General features: G+C 47.1%; 1 protein-coding gene and 1 pseudogene across 8 annotated transcripts; both read left to right on the top strand.

Annotated features, from left to right (window-relative positions):
* The first annotated feature begins 2,281 nt into the window (after nt 1-2,281).
* On the top strand, nt 2,282-22,278 carry LOC125550149 (uncharacterized). 8 transcript variants are annotated; one of them, XR_015600073.1, is made up of 11 exons: nt 2,283-2,605; nt 3,933-4,180; nt 14,633-14,710; nt 14,790-14,889; nt 17,580-17,834; nt 17,921-17,974; nt 18,065-18,097; nt 18,153-18,235; nt 21,617-21,675; nt 21,762-21,804; nt 21,886-22,278. XR_015600073.1 is itself a non-coding variant. In XM_048713068.2 (11 exons), the coding sequence occupies exons 2-10, from the start codon at nt 3,981-3,983 to the stop codon at nt 21,775-21,777; spliced, it is 855 nt and encodes a 284-aa protein (XP_048569025.1). In that variant the 5' UTR covers nt 2,284-2,605; nt 3,933-3,980; the 3' UTR covers nt 21,778-21,804; nt 21,904-22,278. The 8 variants fall into 8 exon arrangements, 6 of the variants coding, with proteins under 6 accessions (XP_087373482.1, XP_048569025.1, XP_048569023.1 ...); XR_015600072.1 differs by having other exon boundaries at nt 2,284-2,605; nt 21,904-22,278; XM_048713068.2 differs by having other exon boundaries at nt 2,284-2,605; nt 18,176-18,235; nt 21,904-22,278.
* Nucleotides 7,771-14,626, top strand: LOC147974221 (uncharacterized; annotated as a pseudogene).
* Nucleotides 22,279-22,785: the final 507 nt, after the last annotated feature.

Genomic DNA, 22,785 nt, shown 5'->3' with positions numbered 1-22,785 from the left:
CAACTTACCTTTTTTTTACACACATGGCAAATTTCTTATAGAACATATGGCAATTTTCACTATACATCTGTCATGGTAACTTTTGTAATGATGTGTTTTACATTACATACATGACAAAGCTCTCACACAAAGGATGGCAAAATTTGTATACATCTGCCATGGTGTAATTGTGGTCGTTTTTTTGCCCAGTTTATTTTCTGTACTGTTCATTCTGTTTCGCACATGGTATTTTTTGCCACGGCATTTCCCGAACATAAAGTGTTGCCATTTTTTGCTATCTACCATGATTTGTAGAGCAATGGTAATCACCGTGTTTGCGTCATGACAAATCTATACAAATCTCAATGAACTACAATAAAAATACAACGGCAAATCTTAACATGCATCTGCCACAAGAACTTTATCCATTTTTTAAAATATGCCCCTACAAGTTCTAGTTCATTGAGCATATAATGGCAGAAAACTTGTGTGGATTGGTAATATGGCAACTTTTTCGAACAAGTGTGTCTCATACATCATGGCAAAATCTGGAACATTTTTTCCTGAATAGTCACACGATAAATGCATGAATTTTTTATCTTTCAAAACATAATTACCTTTTGAGAACATGGAAAATTTACTTTGGAGAATGGTAATTTTACATTTTATTGCCATGGAAAAAAATTGATTGCCATGGCTAATTTTATTTTTATTGCCATGGCAAAATTTACCTTCTTATTTGCATCGCAAGTTTACATTTATTGCCATGGAAAATTTACCTTTTTCTTTGCCATGGCAAGTTTACCTTATTTTCATTGCAATGACAAAATTAACTTTACTTTATTTGCATGACAAAATTAACTTTACTTTATTTGCATGACAAAATTAACCTTTTATTTTGCCATGGCAAATTTAACTTCATTAACATGGAAAATTTACCTAAATCACCATGGCTATTGCGATGGCAAGTTTTATTATTTATTTGCCATGGAAACTTTACATTTTTTGCCATGAAAATTTACCTAAATCGCCATGTCGATATTTAACTATTATTGCCATAACAAGTTCTACTACTTATTTGCACCATGGCTAATTTACATTTATTTCCATGGCAAAATTAGCTATATCATCATGGAAAATATTTAACTTCTTCGCCATGGCAATTTTCAGTTTTTATTTTCCATGGGAAATTTACATGTACTGTCATGGCAAAATTACCTATATTGCCATGAAAAAATTACTTTTACATATATGTAAATTATTCTTCAATAGTTCACATCAAATTATTTCTTATTTTTTGGCAACTTAACTTTTATGGTCCATCTAAATTTTTATCATTTTTCCATGTCAAATATATGCAAATTTTAATTTTATATACATGGTAAACTTACTTTTATTAATAATGATAAATTTACTTTTCATGGTCCATGGCAACTTTGCTTTTTACTCCTCATGTTTTTCTTGTCTACTACCATGGCATTTTTATTGGACCATGACAAATTAAGTTATTTGAGCATGGCAAATGTAGTTTATGGATCATTGCAATTTACTTTTTCTTTGTAACATGGAAAAATTACTTTACTTTGATGGCAAGCGTAGTTTAAGGATCATGGAAATTTTAGTATATGCACCATGGGAAATTTCTTCCTTTTCTACAACATGGCAAATTTCTTTTGAATGTGACCATGGCAATTATAGTCTGTGCATCACGGCAAACATAGTCTATGTAAATTTCTTTTTTTACTTCATGGCATTTTTCTTCTTATACAAAGCATGGCACTTATAATTAAAACACCAAGGCAAATTTTAACATGCATTATTTGCCATGGCAATTTTGTTCATAATTGGTGTTACTTCACATACATGGAAAATTCTTCATACTAAACACGGTAATTTTATTTAAAATACCATGGAAAATTTTAATATGAATTTGCCCATGGCGTTTTTTTATTTCAACTTTTTGTGTCTATTCACACACGGCAAATTTCGCATACAATATATGTAAATTTAGTTAAGAATACCATGACATGTTTTGCTATGAATCTGCCATGGCAAATTATTTTGTTTGTATGATGGAAATTGCCATGACTTTTTTCTTTTTTGGGTTACTGCTAAAATATACTCCTTTTTACCCATGGCAAACTGCGTTTGAAAGTTGATGGCATTTTTTACTTAAAAAAGCAAAAAATTGTGCTTTTTTTGTCACAGGAAAAATGCAAAATCTGGGTATTTTCTTTTGTTTTCGCTAGTGGGCATTTTTGTTTCACTCAGGAAAAAAGCAAAACCACATCGATCGACTCCTTCCCAGCCTTGTCTCAAAAAAAAAAAAGAAAAAAAAAGAGACTCCTTCCCAGCCCGCTGACTGTCTCCCTAGCCCCGACCCGCCGCCGCTGCCGCCGCCGCCTCCCTCCTCCCGCCCCGCGCCGCTCTCCACCTCCTCCCGGCTCCCATCCACCGAAAGCCGCCGCCGCCGCTTCTCCTTCACATCGCCGCCTTGCCCCTGTACGACGCCGGCCGCCTCCCTAATCGCGAACGGCGGGGAGGAGACGAGGCGCGGCGGAATTCCGCACCGGAGTAGAGCGGACCGTCTCCTCGCAGCTCCCCCGCCCACGCTGCCGCTTGTGAGGTGAGCAGGCCCCGATCTGTCGAACCAAGTGATAATTTGGGATCTCGTCACTGATTTGGGAACGGATCGAGATGAGGATCGGGGGAAGAAGAGGGACGAACCCTAGCTGCTCTGCTCTAGAGATAATTTGATAATTTTCGTCTTGCTTTTCCATTCCCAGAGTCTGGCTTATATATGCCCGAGAGTTACAGCAGTGACAGCGAGTGAGACACAGTTGGTAATTTTGAATTGCATTGTTAAACTCGCTCAATGACTAAGTATCACATCCTGTCCTTCCATTTGCATCTACCCGCTCTGCCGATAACTGACGAAGCGTCAGTTTTCTTCAGTCTTGGTCAGTTAGCTGCACCTTCAGGGTTTGGTCTTCAGATATCTTCAGTTAACTTGGGCCTGACAATTTCCCCCCTCTTAAGGTGCTGCTTGTGCACGAGTAGCTCTAGGAACATGAGTTGGCCACTGTGGTGGTGCAGCGAATTCCGGGAAATTGGCCTGGAAGAAAAAGAGAGATCTTCCCACGTTGCGTCAGTAGGTGCCATGTTTTCCCAGTGAACCAACCATTGTGCCACAGGTGTGTGTTTCCTCTGGATAATTCTTTTATCCAGAACCGCAAATGGTGAGGTTTTGAGTTTGCCATCCTCAGTCACCATAGGTACATTAGGAAGAGGGATAGCCTGAGAGCCCAGATGTTTCTTCAAGTGACTAATGTGGAAAACAGAATGTATGAGAGCTGTGTCTGGTAATTGTAATCTGCAGGCAACTGTTCCCACTTTGGCCAATACCTTGTAGGGACCATAGTATTTCGACCTGAGTTTCAAAGAGCCTCTTAGTCCAAAGGCATTCTGCCTGTAAGGTTGTACTTTGAGATAGTCATTGTCTCCAACTTCCAATTGTCTTTCTGTCCTCTTGAGATCTGCAAAGTATTTCATTCTATCTTGAGCTTGGGGAAGGTTACCTCTTAGTTGCTCCCTCATCTTCTCTCTTTGCTCTACAAGTGGCTCTAGCTTCTGGCAGTACTGTTCTGGGCAATGATAGTTCTCTAATCTGAGGGGGCTGATAAGCATACAGTGCTTCAAATGGAGAGACTTTTAATGATGTGTGATAGGTAGTATTGTACCACCACTCTGCCATTGACAACCAATTCATCTAGTCCTTGGGATTTTGGAAACTACATCTTACATGTGTCATTGACTGAATTCAACATAAAAAAAATAGTCAGCAGGTGGGCAACTACTGTGTTTATGCACACAAATTTTCATGCTTCATTTTCCTTGGTCAGGCAACAGACAAGTAGCAATTACATACTAAAATAAAATGCAATGTATTGCAGGTGATAGCACCCCCGCCCCGTCTACCGTGTCACCGCAACCTGCCGCCCATGGCCGGGGAAGACGGCAAGGTGGATCATCCACGCCGCAGCGGGCGCCTGAAGGCTCAAACTCGCGCGGATCAGGAGCACGGTGCTGAGGACACCAGCGAGGTGGACTGCTCGCGCCGCCGCCGTCTCAGGCCTCAGTCTTCCTCGGGCCAGGAGGCCGATGGCGAGGCGGACCACCCGTGCTACAATTTACGCCTCAGGTATTCGTTTTCCGCCAATCCTACCTTCATGTAGTGTTTGGTCAGGTTTAGCTTAGTAGGATTTGTATAACCATTTTGCTAGTTATTGTATAGGAACATACAATCAAGTTACTTTGCTCTTAACAGTACACTTGCATGCTGAACATAGATGTGCAGGATGCATACGTGCCTTGTGTAGCTTTTTATGTAAGCATGTTTAGCCTTGTAATTGTAGGTTTGGGGCACAAGAATGCACCAAACAAAAAATTGGTAATAAGAGAGGTCTGACAGGCTAGGACACCGGTGATTTGATTTGGCTCGCATGATTGGACCAACCTATTTAGGAATCTTTTGTCTATGGTGTGGCTTAGCTGCGAAATTAAGCGCAAGAAAAAAAGAAGTAATTTTTTTGGTCCACCTTAACTTTCTAGCCGCCGCTATAAGCCACTCGGAGGTAGCTTCCCGAGCTTCCCCTTTAAGTGGAAATCGCTAAATCCTATGTAGAATTTACCTAAAAGGGAACCATTATTCCATACAAAATGCCAGCGCACCAATCTACTTTGGACAACCTGCATAAAGACAACAACACCAGCCAATCCAATCCTGCACAACCGCCTCCTCGTCGTAGACACCATGGTTGTCGGCTGCCTACTCTTTCGCCTTGTCGTGGTTGTGGTGTCCCTCATCACGACGTCTCTGGTGGCCTTTCACGCGTCCCCGCCAAGCTCACACCACTGCCTCTAGTTCGCCGCCTCGCAGAGTTGCACTGCCTTGCTATTTCGCTCCACCATTCGAGGTCAACACCTTTATCGTTGTGGATCCTAGGTTGTTGCGAGGCTTACAGTGTCGGTGGTTTACACACCGACCGTTGAGTTCTCTGAGCCGTGCTCCTCTCCGTCTTTGTGTGTGCCTCGGGTGAAGTAGGCCACCATGTTTTCGGGTGTTCAAGGTTGATAGGCCTTTTACACCGAGCTTGGAGCCATCGCCGGTGGGTGATGTGGTTGCTTTTATTCCTCGTCACCTCCTGGGTCGGTTGGCCCCTCATCTGCATGCTTGCCTGCAAGGTCGCCGGCTTCCCTCCACCATCGAGCCCTACGACTTGTGCTCTCAACTCTGCTGCCTAGCCGGAGCTCGAAGGTAATCCCGCACCGCTTTGCTATTCTGATGCTTTGCCCCTCTGCTTCAGCTGGAGGCCGTTGCTAGAGCCACAAGCGCACTCACTCGTGCATGCTTGCAGATTGCTCGATGATTTACACGTTGCGCCTTGAAGTTGCCGAGTGCTGGTTGCGTTGCGTGCCTGGTGCTGCCACAAAGAATCAGCCCATCCAGTGTCCTACCTAGCTTCGTGAATCAGTCAGATCGATTGCTATCAATCTAGCTAGCTATATATCTCGTCTTTTCCCATCTAGTTATGTTACTTGATCTGCTTTGCTCTCCTTCTCACCCTAGTTCCTTGCCACCCCACTTCCTGATGTGCATGACTGGAGTACCTGCATCCAGACTGCCCCGAAGGCCCTAACGAGACAGTGCCCTAGTTTCTTGCCACCCCACTTCCTGATTTGCATGACAGGAGTACCTGCATCCAAACTGCCCTAAAGGCCCGCCCTTAGAGCAACTCAAATTCTGTAAAACTGTGTGAAACTTCTTTGCACGATAAATTGGAGGATACAATGCCCTCTGCATTTGCAGCCAAGAAAAGTTATCAGGTGGCGAAGCGCCCATGGTGAGACCATCCCCAGCCAAAAAAAGTTCAAACCATAGCCTCGTTAGCCGCTTGGTCATGTGGTTTTGGAATTCCAGTCTCTCGCTTCTTAGTCCCATTCCAGTCTCTTGTGTGATATCGTCTAGGAATCAGGATGGACTACCTTGTAGGGGTGGTCCTAGCGCTGAACGCCGACTCGGACTCCTTGTACTCGGTTGGTATTATACAAGTTCAATGCCTCAAATATCATGTTGACGACACCGTTATTGTGGAAATAGTTTGACTCGCTTCTAGTAGCTTCCAAGTATTTGTACTCCTACCGGCTCCTTTGGCAGTTCGTCTCTGGCGGCTTTGTCGGACCTTCAAGCGACCTTCCATCGGGTGACTCGATAGTTCCCTAAGGTGTGGCACAACACCCTGCCTTCTTTAGACTTCCTCTTACCCCATGGAGTAGTCTTTGACGAGAACTTGAAACTGAACATGATCATGTCCGCGAGGCTCCTTTGTCGTTCCACCGCCTCCCCATTGATGATGGTGTAGGCCTTGGCACATATGGCGATGCGCTGGGCCTCAAGGAGGGTACCCATCAACATGTAGTCCATGAAGGGCTTGGTCCATCTAGGGTTGATTAGGAGGACCTCTTCTCCTTGTGCCCATGCATCTTCGTTGGGGGAGGAGGCAACTCACTTGGACCAGATTGGGACTCGGGAGCAGCCTTTTCCTTGACTAACAGTGAGTGCAACTCCTGTAAGAAAACGCTTGGCGGGACCGAGTCACGAGCGGGCCGTAGTCTGGCTAGCTTGTTTGTTGCCTCATTGTATCAGCGGAGCACGTGCTTGAGCTCAAGGCCGTCGAAAGCCCCTCCATGCTGGATCTTTGCAGGTCCATTCCTTAATGATTTGCCGGACGACGAGATTCGAGCCCCCATGGGCGATGAGCCGATGAATACCGAGCGATACGATGGTGAATATCCCGTGTAGGAGTGCATTGTACTTGGCCGCATTGTTCGACGCGGGGAAGTCAGGTTGCAGGACGTACTTGAGATCTTCCCCTCTGAGGGAGGCGAGTAAGACACTAGCACCCGTGCCCTTGGCTGTTAGTGATCCATCAAAATGGAGTATTCGGTACTCGAGATTGACTGTAGGAGGGAGGACTTGAGCCTTGTGGTTGAGCTTCATGCTAAACTGCTTGAGGTTATCGAATGTCCCTACTAGGTCCATTATTAGGTCCTCCTTTTAGGTCTTGATTACCGCGCCGTCCACGTAAGCTTGCATGTTTCTTCCATTCAGCTTGTGGAAACAACGCTGGATGCATTGTTGGTACATGTCGCATGGTTTTTCAAACCAAAGGGTAGGAAGGTGTAGCAGAAGGCATTTGAAGGGGGTGATGAAGGACATCTTGAACTGGTGCTAGCCCGAGTAGGCGTCCAGTAGACATAGCACTTCCTGTTGAGTCAAACTTGTCTTAAAGAAAGGCAGGCCGGCAGCAGCAGCAGCGGCGCATACCTTGCTAGCCAAGGTAGTAGTAAAAGAAAACGTAGTAAATCCTATAGTAAATGTATAGGGCAGCAGTTATGTAAACAATACCTGTGACATCAACGCTTAGATAAGCTAGTATAGTTAGTCGGTTCAGTTTTAGCTATAAAAGGAGTTGCACCCCGGTTGTAGCCAATCCATCAAGCGTAGAAGCAATCTAGCGCCAAGCCATTCAACAACGATCCATCAAGTAGTGTAGCTAGCTTGTGAAGTACTAGTAGTACTCTCCTATGTAAGAGTGCGTGCGTACACTATATAAGCAGTAGTTCATCTCTTGTTTGTTCTTGCGTCCGTTTTGGTTGATCCTCGGTAGAGTTAACTAGTCTACACATTGGGGCTAACAATTGGCATCAGAGCCCTAGGTTTCAGTAGCGATGGCCGGTGTAGAAGGAGAGCAGCAGCGCAACACCTGTCGCAGTCATCACAATACAACTCCCAGTCGCTGCGTCCACGGGAGCAGTGAGCACACAACCAGTCTAGGCGCGACCGTAGCGGTGAGGTCGTGGTTAGGGAGATCGTGCGCGAGATCGCATGCAAAGGTAGCATGCCCATCACCTTCCCGATGCTCACGCGCTCGAACTATAGCGAGTGGGCGTTGATCATGGAGTGCAATCTCCATGCCGTGCGCCTTTGGGTTTCCATGGAGGACAACATGGTCGAAAGAAATGAGGTCAGGAAAGCCGTGGCAGCGCTCATGCGCGCCACGCTGCCGGAGATGCATGACATGCTTGCGGCGAAGGCAAACGCCAAGGAGGTGTGGGAAGCCATTCGGACCCAGCGTCACGGCAACAACCGCGGGCGTGAGGCGAATGCGTAGAAGCTGCGGGTGGACTTCGAGAACGTCACCTTCAAGGCGGGCGAGCTCGTCCACGACTTTGCCATGCGGATCTCCAGCCTTGCGTCGCAGCTCCACGCGCTTAGCGACGTCATGGACGACACGAGAATGGTGGGAAAATATCTCTGTGTCGTTCCACCTCGCTTCGCTCAGGTAGCAATCTCCATCGAGACCTTGCTTGACCTGAGTGAGCTCGCCATCGAGGAGCTCACGGGACGGCTACGGGTGGTCGAGGACCACCTCGAGGATGGTCGCAGGAGCTTCAGTGGCGGACGACTCTTACTCTCGAAGGAGTGGGAGGTGAGGAAGCTTCAAGGACGCGGTGGCGGTGCCACGAGCAACGGAGGCGGCACCGGCTGAGGCGGTGGTCGCACCCAAAGCGGAGGCGACAACTTTGGGCGGAAGCCAGGCCAGCCCCAATAGCAGGACGGGGCCAGATGAGGCGCCGACAATGACAATGAAAAGTGCCACTATTGCGGCAAGCCGGGTCATTGGTTCCAGGCATGTCTCACAAGGATTGTTGACGAGGCAGCTGTGGTTTCGGCAAACCTTGTCCAAGCTGACATGGACGGTGCGCCGGTAGTCTTGATGGCTTGCGCTGAAACCGTGCAAGAAGGCCCAGCGCCACCCGCGACCACGGTACCGGCAACCGTCGTGTCCGTGCAGGAGGCATGGAGCCTGTCAGCAGAATTCATCCCTACAATGGTAATCAATTCTCCGACAACATTGTTCTCGGGGCCTATTGACTGGGAAGCGATGAAGGCACGAGCGTGGGGAACTCACGCCCCGGCAACCGTCGTGTCCGTGCAGGAGCACAGAGCCCGTCAGTAGAATCCATGCCTACAGTGGTAGGCAATTCCCGACAACATTGTTCTCAGGGCCTATTGACTGGAAGGCGATGAAGGCATGCATGGGAAGTCACACCCCAGCAATGCTCGGGCCCATGGCACATCTGGTGGACCATGCCCCGACATGATGTTGGCGACCATCGAGTCCGTGGAGGAGCGCACGACGATTCAGGCCGGCCATACCTCGACAACCAAGTGTCCGGGGTCCATCGCGTTGGCAGGAGATAGCTCCCCGACAATGGCGTGTGCGTGCGGCTACGTCTTCCTCAAGGAGGAGAGAGCCGTGACCACACCCACGCTTGTAGGTGACAAGCGCAACGATGGTTGGTTCCTTGACAATGGCGCCACAAACCACATGACTAGTTCGGTCGACGTGTTTGCGGAGCTGGACCACTCGATCGCTGGGAAGGTGTGGTTCGCTGATGGCTTGGTTGTGGATATCCATGGCCTTGGGACCGTCGTCTTTATCGTCGACGGGGGAGACCACAACGCGTTCATGGATGTCTTCATCCCGACCAAAGTTCAAAAAAGTGCTAGGCGTTAATTATGCGTTTGGCCACCTACTTGCGCTTTTCTAGCTTAGGCGCGATTAGGCGTTACGACTGTAGCATGAAGAAATAAGCTAGATGGGCTGGCCTAGCCCATTAAACCACAGGCCCATCTTCATATCCTCCTACTAAAGCTCTCTTATGGTGCAATCGACAGGAAATTTAGGTTTCGTCCTCACGCCGCCTCTTCCCCTCGTCCTCTCTCCCTTGCTGCACGAGGCTGCTTCTCTCTCTCTCTCTCTCTTTATCCCTTGCTGGAGAAGCTCGATCCCTCGCCGGAGAAGCCTGATCCCTCGCCGAAATCAGTCAATTTGTCGTCAGAGTAGCTGAATCCTTCGTCGATGAGGATGAATCCTCGCAGGGGAGGTCGAATCCCCGCCGGGGAGATTGATTTCTCGCCTAAGAAACGTGATTCCTAGCCGGAGGACCTTGCCGGCTGCTTTTTTGAGCGCCCTGGGCCAAAGCGAGGTTCTAGGCCAACGCCCAACGCTTAAGCACGCCTAGGCAAGCGCCTAATAGCGCTTTTTTGAACAGTGATCCTGACACTCAAGAATAGCGTCATCAACATCGGCCAGCTCAACGAGAACTAGTACGACATCGCCATCTGGCGTGGGGTGCTCACTGTGCGCGATCAGCACAGACGGTTGCTCATCAAGGTAATCTGAGCACCAAATCGCTTGTATAAATTTTTGTTTTGTCCTGTGTGACCAATGTGCCTTGCCGTAGGGCATGTCTTCGACGCCTGACGCTGGCATGCTCGGCTTGGGCACCTGCATTTCGGCGGGCTGTGAAGGATGGCGCGTGGTGGTTTGGTTCACGGCCTATCGTACATAGAGCACGCAAATGAGCTCCGCGAGGCTTCCCTTGCTGGGAAGTAGCGGCGCCTGACGTTCCCACAAAAGGCGAAGTTCAGGGTGGAGAAGCCCTTGGAGTTGGTCCATGGTGACATATGTGGCTCGATCATACCGGCAACGCCGGTACATGCTACTAGTCGTCGACGATCGTAGCCGTTTCATGTGGGCGGTGCTCCTCGCCTCAAAGGATGAGGTGGAGCGGGAGTGCAACCACAAGTTGCGCATACTCCGCATTGATCAGGGTGGCGAGTTCACTTCGGCCACCTTCTATGGGCATTGCGCCGAACAAGGGGTACAGTGTCACCTCATCGCCCCTTACTCGCCGCAGCAGAATGACGTCGTCGAGTGGAGGAACCAGATGGTTCTTGGGATGGCACACACCATGCTCAAGGCCAAGCTGGTGTCGAGCACGTTTTGGGGGGAGGCGGTGCTCGCAATAGTCTTCGTCCTCAACCGTTCCTTCACGCGGAGCGTCGACGGCATGACGCCATACGAGGCGTGATATGGGAGGAAGCTCGACATGCGCTTCCTCCGCATCTTTGACTCGCCCACAGCTAAAGAAACTCGACGATAGAAGCACCCCAGTGGTGTTCTTCGGCTACGAGGCGGGCTCCAAGGCGTACAAAATGTATGACATTGTCTCGAAGCGTGTGCATATCTCCCGCGATGTTGTCTTCGACGAGGAGGCACGTTGGAGTTGGGAGGCGCTAGGAGAGGCGCCAGTGAGTAGCTCCTTCACCATGGAGTACACGTTGTGCACAAGTGTTGGTGCTTAGGCAGCATCCCCGAGCACAATGGCGACCCCGAGCTCAGTGACACCGGGTATAGCAACCCTGACCACTGTGGCCCCAAGCCTAGTGGCTCCAAGCACAACAGGTGCAACAGCCCCTCGCTCTGCAACCCCAGACACCTCAAGCGAGGTCGTGCCAGTTTAGTTTGCAACACCACCTACAGTGCGATCGGACCTATTCGACGCTGATGACAGCGGCGGCACCCCACACCGATACCGACGGGTAGATAACCTTTTCACCGAGCCGCCACAATTGGCAGAGAATGTCGGTGATGACGGCGGGACTTGTGTTGCATCTGATGGCCGGCGTGGAGCCGATCACATTTGTGTTGCATCTGATGGCCGGCGAGGAGTTGATCACGTTCACTGAAGCAGAGCGCGAGTAGTGCTAGCATCGCGCGATGCTGGACGAACTGTCGTCGATTGACGACAACACTACCTGGACACTCACCACGCTGCCCGCAGGGCATCGAGCTATTGGGCACAAGTTGGTGTACAAGTTAAAGAAGCACGAGCACGACGCCATCGTCGGATCTCCCCTCATCCCTAGCCGCGGTGCCACGTAGCCTGCCACTGAGTGGGGCTTGCCTCTGGGTGCCAACCACTGGTGGAGAGGCAAGCACCGATCTTGACACGCGGCTGGGTGCCCCTTAGCAGGGATGCAACTCACCGGGGTCGTCGGCGATGAAGTTGAGTGTGAGAGCCTAGCTTAATAGGGATGATAGACTACTCATATCAACAAAGAATTCCTTCTTTTCCAGGAGCCCATTTGGAAAGAACTCGAAAGGTAAGCGTGTTGAGCTTGAAGCAATTCAGGATGGGTGACTGTTTGACAAGTTAGTCCCAGGTGCGCACGAGTGAGGACAAAGTGTGCAGGAAAGACTAGTGTTGATCTGTGGGGCCAGTCTAGATTCTGCCAGTAGTAACGACCACTAACTGGCGGGTGTGTTTGGGGCATTACAAGTTGGTATTAGAGCCGACCCTCGCGGTTACATGGATGCATGGTCATGTTGTGCATGGCATTTGTGGCTATGACACATCTGCCGAACTGGACGCATAGACGTGTGCCAAGAGGGAACATTCATGTGAGCCGACGAGGATGTCGGTTCCTTTGAGTGGGGATGTATGTGAGAGCCTGGCTTAATAGGGATGATAGACTACTCATCAATAAGGAATTCCTTCTTTTCTGGGAGCCCATTCGGACAGAACTCCAAAGTTAAGTGTGCTGAGCTTGGAGCAATTTCAGGATGGGTGACTGGAAGTTGGTCCCAGGTGCGCACGAGTGAGGAGAAAGTGCGCAGGAAAGACTAGGGTTGATCTGTGGGGCCAGTCTAGATTCTGCCAGGAGTAATAGCCGGTAACCGACAGGTGTGTCCGGGGCATTACATCGAGGTACCCGAAGCGAAAGATCTGTCCCTTTGGGAAGGAGACGACAAGGACCAGCTTCCTAGCCGTGTTGGCGATGAAGCGCAAGGAGCCAGAGAAGAGACCTCGGTTTGGTGCGAAGCGACTAGTCTTGAAGGTTGAGGAAGCCATCCCAATCCAATCAGCTAGACCATGCGAACAACCCGTACACGACGCTCCAACTTCGGTGTTCTGAGTTTGGCAGTGCCGTCGAGCATCAACTGATTTTTTCAAAGAGGGATGCGAGCGGCGGGTTGAGATGGTAGCAGAAGAGACACACGATCTACCTAAGTTTGGGCCCTCCCTGGAGAGGTAATACCCAACTCCTTCCTGTGCTGGTTGTATTGCTAGGCTGCTCACCGGCGATCGGGAAGATCATGGGAGAGGGTTTCTTGGGTTACAAGTTGGTGCTGCGGTAACGTCCTAGCAAGAACAAAGGGCTTGGTGGAAACCCTAGATCTAGATGGCTCTAGAATATGTTCAATCCCCCTGAGAGGCCCCTAGCTCGCCATATGTACCTTGTCGGGTTAGGGTTACATGGCTTTGGTCAGACTAAAGGTGGGCTCGTGCCACCACTTGAACCAGACCATGCCGAGCACCAACACGACATTTTTTTTGCCTTGCCTCTAAAGTAGATGCAATGTTTGGCTGGTGCCGGGGAGCGAGTGGTTGACTCAGCCCACTCGGGGATGACATGGACAACCCTTGTATGGCTGGCGGTACCTAGGTATCATATACTCGTCTTCTTTGGTTCTAGCCACCATAGGAATCACACACCACCCAGGGCGCGTGTTTGCCAGTGTGCAGAGGTTGCTCGCCTATCATGGCCTCCCCCCGTCTGTTGGTTCCAGGCCACTCATCACCGCATGACTAGTCAGCTCGTGGCCGATGGCCAAGTTGCCGCCAAGATCGACATGACGGCTCCACCCACTCCATTTCACACATGCACCTTGCATCAAAGTTGCGTGTTTGCCCCCTAGTCGCTACTCGTCGCTGCTCCTCATCGACATCTCACCTGCACGACTTTCTCCACAACCTCCCCTACAATCACGATGGCTCCTGCATCATCTTGTATTTGTGTCCTAGCTTCTAGTTTTCTATATTATCCACTGCATCCACCAAATCCATTGCCCTTTCATGTTTTATGCCTTGCAAGTCCACCAAACTTTTATATGTCAACATTCTTTTCTAGTCCTTGTGTCCGTAGGATTTTCGTAGCCTTCGTTTGCATTGTTGTTGATCTACACCCATTCTTTTGCCGCTGGTTTCTAGGGAACGATTTTTTGTGCAATGCTTCATTCTCTTGATGTGCCATCTTCTTTTGACAACCCATCTCCTCTTGATACTTATCGTGCATCTTCTACTGATGCGATGTCTTCCTTTGGTGCGCCATCTTGTCGTTACCCCCCTTTGGCTTGACTCAACATGTTTTTGAAGCCTTCTTATTACACTTCAAAACTGGATGTGTGCGGTGGCGCCAAGCTTCGGGCGTTCTTTGGGAGAAGATACTGCTACATAAGCTTAAAGGCAAGTTCTATAGGACGGTGATTCGACCTGCGTTGTTGTGTGGCGTTGAATGTTGGCAAACTAAAAGACAACATGTCCAACAACTAGTTGTAGCAGAGATGGGCATGTTGAGATGGCTATGTGGCCACGCAAGAAAGGACCAGTCCGGAATGATGATGTACGTGGTGAGCAGTATTAGTATTGGTCTAGGAGTTTGCATTAGTCCATATTTCTTCCTTGTACCGAAGTCTTTAATATATTTGCCCCTTGGGCTATGCAATAGATATAAGTTGTATCAGTAATATGTTTAAACCTGTTGTGTATCCAATGCTCAACAAATATATTTTGCGCCTTTGTAGCTCCCCTTTAAATTTTTCATTTTTTCTCTTCTTTTTGCTTAATTTGATTTTGTAGTTGTTGTCTATCCATTAAATTTTTGGTTGCTGCATAGGAGCCACCGTGCTGTGAGCAAGGAAGGCAAGGATCATAACAGGGTGAAAAAGCCAAAGCATGAGTTTTTTCTCTATATGCAAGTCATTATTGTTTTAAATTTTATTTTCTTGACAGTGATGTGGTTACCGTTATTTGATCTGTTGTGTTGTCCATAGTGATTACTATAGGGAGAAGGAGAAGGCAAACGGAAGAAAGTTAAACGCTCGAGATGCAAGTAAACAGGCTAAGTGGATGTGGAAAAAGATGAGTGATGCTGTAAGTTATTTCTGGAACCGAAAGTTGTTTATTGGTAGACATACAAATAAATAATTTTACTTTTAAAAAGAAAATAAATAGTGTTTATTTATTAAGGTAATAAGGTAAAATATCATAATTATAAGTGCGCATGATCAGACTTATCATGTAGCTTGTCTCTCAAATCAACTTGAACCTGCAGTCTCGTCGTTACGTATGGTCATTATATCTTACTCCCTCCGTTCCCAAATATTTGTCTTTCTAGGCATTTCAAATGGACACAACATACAGATGTATGTAGACTTATTTTAGAGTGTAGATTCACTCATTTTGCTCCGAATGTAGTCACTCGTTGAAATCTCTAGAAAGACAAATATTTGGGAACGGAGGGAGTAGTACATAAGTACTGTATATGTTTATAACTTTGTGACTCATTCTTCTATCTTGGACACAGATCCATCTGTCTAGGCTGATCCTCTTTTTAACCATGTACTATACTCCCTCCGTTCACTTTTGTAAGTCATTTCAGACAACTCAAAATAGGTTGTTTTGCACATTATCTGAAATGTCTTTAAGGTCTTATAAAAGTGAACAGAGGGAGTAGTAATATTCTGTCACATTGGATGTACATTCGAGGAAGCATGCATGCGCCCAAAGGAATGTTCCTCCTGGCCTCCTAGCCATCCTAGAATAATCATAATTCATCGCAGCAAATGGCATCTCTTTTGCACACACTCGTATGCGCGTCGCCACAATACAAAATTCGGAGCCGCACATGCGCAAATGCCAACTACAATATAGTTTATATTTGTGCAAATGTACAAACTACGGTTTGGAGAACTTACAAGTAATGGAAGCAAAACGCGTCGCCGGCGATTTCTTTTCTTTCAATAATGCACATCCAACTGAGCTCCACTAAATTAGAGGACAGGACATATAAGTATACGAAAATTCTCCAAGGCAAAATTTCTTACATTTTTTTTAGAGAAAAAGCCAGGGGCCTTGCTTTATTGTGAAAAAGATTTTTCTTTAAACAACTTCCTCTCAGATTGTGTTTCGTAATACTAAGCAAAGAGAATGAGTGTTTAAAAGTCGATTGTTGGTTTGACAATAAAACGTGACAACTCTGTGTGGGGGCCGGCATGCCATCTTGGCATGAATTGAAAGTTCCCTTTCCTAAACGATGCTCATCTATCTCCCCAGAATCTTTGGAGAGATACATTTGTGGCCCATCTCTTTCCAAAGGACCGAGTCTTCTCATACACACCTCCCACAAATTTCCTTATCACCGGAAGCATGATTGAATCCTCCATGGCTCTTGTTTGTAGCCTTTCTTACTTCACCAGCTCTAGCGTTCTCCTTACCCGTAGAAACTTCCTTGCCATTGTGGATCCTGATGCCTCGTTGGGATTCACTATAATCATTGGGTTCCTCCCCTGCCGCCCACGACGCCTCCGCCCCGATCCTCAATGAGAGTCCACATACTCCATTTTAGGTTCGCCACCAACGACACAGGTTGTTGTCGTTCCTCTATGGTAGACGTCGGATCTCCGCACCACACTTCACATTCTCCACCGGTGGGCTAGCTTTTTGGATAAACCTAATATAACTTGAATTATAACAACAAAGTCTTTCAGTCCCAAACAAGTTGTGGTAGGCTAGAGTTGAAACCCAAAAGATATTGAAACTAAGTCATGGTTCTGTCATGTGGATAGCTAACTTCTATGCACCCCTGTCTGTGGCAAAATCTTTGGTGATATTCCAGTCCTTCAGGTCTCTTTACAGACTCCTCCCATGTCAAGTTTGGTCTATCTCGACCTCTCTTTACATTATCAAAGCCTTAACCATCAGCTATGCGCTGGCGGGGCCTGCGTTGAACATGCCCAAACCATCCCAGACAATGTTGGACAAGCTTCTCTTCAATCGGTGACACCCCAACTCTCACGTATATCATCATTCCGGGCCCGGTCCTTTCTTGGCCAACGCTCAGTGCCATACAACATCGTAGGTTGAATCGCCGTCCTATAAAACCCGCCTTTTAGCTTTTGTGGAACTTTCTTATCACAGAGAATGCTAGAAGCTTGGCGCCATTTCATCCATCCAACTTTGATTCGATGGGTCACATCTTCATGACTTCATCAATATCACCATCCTTCTGCAGCATCGACCCCAAATACCAAAAGGTGTCCGTGTGAGGTATCACTTGTCCATCAATGCTAACTTCCTCGTGCCTAGTACTACTGAAATCGCACCTCATATACTCAATCTTAGTTTTGCTAAGCCTAAAACCTTTTGATTATAAAGTCTGTCTCTGAAGCTCCAACTTCCTATTAACCCCTGTCAGACTATCGTGACTAGCACCACATCATCCGCAAAGAGCATACACCATGGGCTATCTCCTTGTGTATCCCTTGTGACCTCATCCATCACCAAAGAAAAAAGATAAGGGCTCAAAGCCGACCCTTGGTGCAGTCCAATTTTAATTGGAAAGCTGTTTGTGTCTCCATCACTCGTTCGAACACTTGTCACAACATTATCATACATGTCCTTGATGAGGGTAATGTACTTTGTTGGGACTTTGTGTTTCCCCTAGGCCCACCACATGACATTCCACGACATCTTATCACAGGCCTTCTCCAAGTCAATGAACACTATATGCAGGTCATTTTCCAAGTAACTAATTTATTGCCGTATTTTATGCTAAAATTTAGGACAAAGCCCCCTACAAGGCAGAGGCTATAAGACTAAGTGCAGAATACAAAGAAAAAAAGGGAAGGATGAACTGCTCTTCACCAGAAGTGGTCTCCATGCCCCCACTGGTGAATGACACGGCTTCAGAGGTGATCGCCACGCCTCCAGCGGTGAATGGCACGCCACCAGCTGTGAATGGCACACCTCTACAGGTGATCGTCATGCCACCAGCTGTGAATGACACGCCACCAGCTGTGAATGGCACACCTCTACAGGTGAACATACTAAACAAATTGATGCCAACTATTAACTTTATAAATATTGGTTTGACATGCGTTTTTTGTCGATTTTGGGAATATAGGAGCCCAACGTCAGTGACCCGTCTTGGCTTCAGGATCTTCCAGCACCTCCACAGGTGTGTTCACCAGACGAAATCTGCCAACTTTATTTCATGCCGACTTGTTATAAATATTGAGACGTGCTTTTTTCGGCATTGAAAATGTAGGAGCCAGTATTCAGCTTTAGCGGAAGTTCAATGGTATGTTCCCGATATTTATCTTTTTGTTAACATTGAATCTATTTATATGTTTTAGTCACATCTTTGTTGTAGGACCAGGTGTCTATGTATGTTTCAACTGGGCCGGAAGCATCAAGTGATTCGGAGTCTTTGTTTAAGGTAACGTCTTAAATCTTTAAGCAAGTGACGCTAATTCTGAATTTTACGTGTCTTTATTTGTCGTGAGTTAATCAAGTAATTCTGAATTCTAGTCACATCAAGTGATTTTCGTTGGGGCGTATCCCTCCCAGCGACGCGCCACATCGGAACCCGGGTGTGGTGGCAAATGGGCAAGGATCGGGCTGTCACCCTCCTAGCGGCGTGCCGTATCTTGATCTGGATACGGTGGCAAGTGAGCGATGATCGGGTCGTCACATCCTTTGTGGCATGCTACATCGGCGCTCGGATGTAGTGGAAAATGAGCAAGGGTCTTCGCATTTGACTCGACGAGTGCGAAAGGTAAGGAAGCTAGCTGAGCCTAGGAGGATTCGCTTAGGTAGCTGGAACGTAGGGTCTTTGACAAGGAAGCTTCGGGAGCTACTTGATGCAGCGGTGAGGAAAGGTGTTGATATCCTTTGCATCCAAGAAACCAAATGGAGGGGACAGAAGGCGAAGGAGGTGGAGGATACGGGCTACAAGCTGTGGTACACGGGGACGGCTACAAACAGAAATGGCGTAGGCATCTTGATCAACAAGAGCCTCAAGTATGGAGTGGTAGACGTCAAGAGACGTGGGGACCGGATTATCCTGGTCAAGCTGGTAGTTGGGGGCTTAGTTCTTAATGTTATCAGCGCGTACTTGCAATTTGGGTTTGTTGCACCAATTATACTGTAGGGGGTTCCCTTACAATCTTTCTGTCAAAAAAATGAGAACACCAAGAGGGAGTTCTAGGAAGGCCTGGAAGATATGGTTAGGAGTGTATCTATTGGCGAGAAGCTCTTCATTGGCGGAGACCTCAATGGCTACGTGGGTACATCTAACACAGGTTCTGAAGGGGCGCATGGGGCTTTGGCTATGGCATCAGGAATCAAGAAGGAGAAGATGTCTTAAGCTTTGCTCTAGCCTATGCCATGATTGTAGCTAACACCCTCTTTAGAAAGAGAGAATGACATCTGGTGACTTTTAGTAGTTGCCAACACTCTAGCCAGATTGATTTCATCCTCTCGAGAAGAGAAGATATGCGTGCATGCTTAGACTGTAAGGTGATACTTGGAGAGAGTGTTGTACCTCAGCATAAGCTGGTGGTTGCTGACTTCCGCTTTCGGGTTCGTGTCCAGCGGGATAAGCGTGCCAAAGTCGCTAAAACGAAGTGGTGGAAGCTCAAGGGGGAGGTAGCTCAGGCGTTCAAGGAGAGGGTCATTAAGGAGGGCCCTTGGGAGGAAGGAGGGGATGGGGACAATGTGTGGATGAAGATGGCGACTTGCATTCGTAAGGTGGCCTCGGAGGAGTTTGGAGTGTCCAGGGAAAGGAGAAGCGGAGATAAGGATACCTGGTGGTGGAATGATGATGTCCATAAGGCGATTAAAGAGAAGAAAGATTGCTTCAAACGCCTATACCATAGAGAAGTACAAGATGGCGAAGAAGGCCGCAAAGCGAGCTGTCAGTGAAGCAAGGGTCGGTCATATGAGGACCTCTACCAATGGTTAGGTGTGAAGGAGGGCGAAAGGGACATCTATAAGATGACCAAGATCCGAGAGAGGAAGACGAGGGATATTGGCCAAGTTAAATGTATCAAGGACGGAGTAGACCAACTCTTGGTGAAGGACGAGGAGATTAAGTATAGATGGCGGGAGTACTTCGACAAGCTGTTCAATGGGGTGAATAAGAGTTCTACCATTGAACTGGACGACTCCTTTGATGAGACCAGCATGCGTTTTGTGCAGCGAATCCAGGAGTCTGAGGTCAAGGAGGCTTTAAAAAGGATGAAAGGAGGTCAGGCGATGGGCCCTGATTGTATCCCCATTGAGGTGTGGAAAGGCCTCGGGGACAAAGCGATAGTATGGCTAACCAAGCTTTTCAACCTCATTTTTCGGGCAAACAAGATGACAGAAGAATGTCGACGGAGTACATTAGTACCAATCTTCAAGAACAGGGGGGGGGGGGGTTCAGAGTTGTACTAATTGCCGTGGAATTAAGCTGACGAGCCATACAATGAAGCTATGGAAGAGAGTCATTGAGCACCACTTAAGAAGAATGACAAGCGTGACCAAAAATCGGTTTGGTTTCATGCCTGGGAGGTCGACCATGGAAGCCATTTTCTTGGTACGACAACTTATGTAGAGATACAGGAAGCAAAAGAAGGACTTGCATATGGTGTTCATTGACTTGAGAAGGCCTATGATAAGATGCCACGGAATGTCATTTGGTGGGCCTTGGAGAAACACAAAGTCCTAGCAAAGTACATTACCCTCATCAAGGACATGTACGATAATGTTGTGACAAGTGTTCGAAGAACTGATGTCGACACTGATGACTTCCCGATTAAGATAGGACTGCATCAGGGGTCAGCTTTGAGCCCTTATCTTTTTGCCTTGGTGATGGATGAGGTCACAAGGGATATACAAGGAGATATCCAATGGTGTATGCTCTTTGCGGATGATGATGTGCTAGTTGACGATAGTCGGACGGGGTAAATAGAAAGTTAGAGTTATGGAGACAAACCTTGGAATCGAAAGGGTTTAGGCTTAGTAGAACTAAAACCAAGTACATGATGTGCGGTTTCAATACTACTAGGTGTGAGGAGGAAGTTAGCCTTGATGGGCAGGTGGTACCTCAGAAGGACACCTTTCGATATTTGGGGTTAGTGCTGCAGGAGGATGGGGGTATTGATGAAGATGTGAACCATCGAATCAAAGCCGGATGGATGAAGTGGCGCCAAGCTTCTGGCATTCTCTGTGACAAGAGAGTGCCACAAAAGCTAAAAGGCAAGTTCTATAGGACGGCTTTTCGACCCGCAATGTTGTATGGCGCTGAGTGTTGGTCGACTAAAAGGCGACATGTTCAACAGTTAGGTGTGGCAGAGATGCGTATGTTGAGATGGATGTGTGGCCACACGAGGAAGGATTGAGTCCGGAATGATGATATACGAGATAGAGTTGGGGTAGCACCAATTGAAGAGAAGCTTGTCCAACATTGTCTGAGATGGTTTGGGCATATTCAGCGCAGACCTCCAGAAGCTCCAATGCATAACGGACGGCTAAAGCGTGTGGAGAATGTCAAGAGAGGTCGGTTCCCCCCCCCCCCCCCCCCCCCCCCCCCTTTTTTTTTTCTGGTGATGTTTTTGTTTTTGCTTTTGCGTGCTGGGACAAATACAAGAGACGTGGGAGGGGACCGAACAATTCCAGAAAACGGAGGTGGGATGGGGGAGGCCGGATGAAATGAAAAATAGCGACGCATAAACACCAAATCTCTTTTAATAGTGAAGAAAGATTGCGACATGTCTTTCTGTTAGACATATCAAATATGTTAACTGATAAAATTGTTTTCTTTCAATCTGCATAGAAAGGAAAAGGTGATGGCGTGCGGCCTTCGCCCCCGTCGGTGAACAGGCCAGCTGTGAGGTATCTGCAAATTAAAGCTCACATTATTGTTTACAGTTGTGTTTGTGCCAACAATTTGACCGATGTTGCTCCAAACTGTGATGCAGGCGAGGTAGCAAGTAGAAAAGGGAGCAAGACAAAACTTGTGTTGTGAGTCTCAGTTAATTTGCATTGATATTTGCATCCCTCCAAATGTCACGTGCTGCACAGATTTTTCTTATTTACACCCAGTAAGGTGCTGTGCTGCAGACCTTGTGGACGCTGCACGTCATGGCAGCCAGACAGCGTGCGATTGAGCTCCACTACTCCAGTTGAGATCAGCTTGTAGAGTTTCACATTCTTCGGTTCAGCTTGTAGACTTTTTTTTCTTTTCTTTTCTTGAGTGCAAATGTTAAGGGTCCGTAGGAACAATTTTGTACAAGTTTTCTGCTAGCAAATGTACAGGGCTACGTAATTTGTTTAGTAATCGTAAATTGCTAGCAAAAGTTGTTGTCCTGAACCAGCATATGACTTGTGGCTATACTTCTTTTTTTTGTTTTCGAGAAAACCTGTGGCTATATTTGGAGGATTAAGTTATTGCTAGGACTAATTGATCATTTGGTCAGTCAGCTTTTCATGAGCTCCCATATTTCAGTAAACTCGTTTCTCCATGGGTTCCCTCTTACGGATTTAATGTCTGACTGGAATGATGATTGGAATTGGCTGTTGAACATAGTTAACCTAGATTTAATTTTTCCAACACGGCGTGTGGAAATCTTGGTACTGTAAATATTTAGATCATATATGTGTGATTTGCTGCCCAGTAGGAACAAAAGCAAATGAATTCTTGTTAAGAAAAGCATTTTTGTGAATAGTCAGCTGTTGAACCATCTGATTTACTACAAATGATCTGCAATGCCTTGTGTTTGTTTACGGAGGAAGTGTTTTGTCGCTCCCTTATGATTATCTTACATTCTTCACGTGGGAGAGTAGACAACTTTTGGCGATGAAATTGTGCGTTTCCTATGTGCTGAATGTTTTCTGGATTATATCATTTGTGATGATTTCTTGATAAATAATTTAATTTAATTTGTCAGTGGTTTCCGCCATCGAACCTTCAAATGTAATCCACGTTTTAGTTTTAAGCCATGG

This window comes from Triticum urartu, chromosome 4A (assembly GCF_056163025.1).
Source record: "Triticum urartu cultivar PI428250 chromosome 4A, HENAU_Tu73, whole genome shotgun sequence".
NCBI classification, from domain to species: domain Eukaryota; kingdom Viridiplantae; phylum Streptophyta; class Magnoliopsida; order Poales; family Poaceae; genus Triticum; species Triticum urartu.
This window is presented reverse-complemented; position numbering and strand designations above follow the sequence as displayed.

Excerpts from the sequence above, each read along its gene's own strand:
- LOC125550149 (XM_048713066.2), top strand. The coding sequence starts at position 3,981 with ATGGCCGGGGAAGACGGCAAGGTGGATCATCCACGCCGCAGCGGGCGC. Across the intron at positions 14,711-14,789 it reads CATGAGTTTTTTCTCTATAT|TGATTACTATAGGGAGAAGG; the intron begins GCAAGTCATTAT and ends TGTTGTCCATAG. Across the intron at positions 14,890-17,579 it reads GGAAAAAGATGAGTGATGCT|GACAAAGCCCCCTACAAGGC; the intron begins GTAAGTTATTTC and ends GCTAAAATTTAG.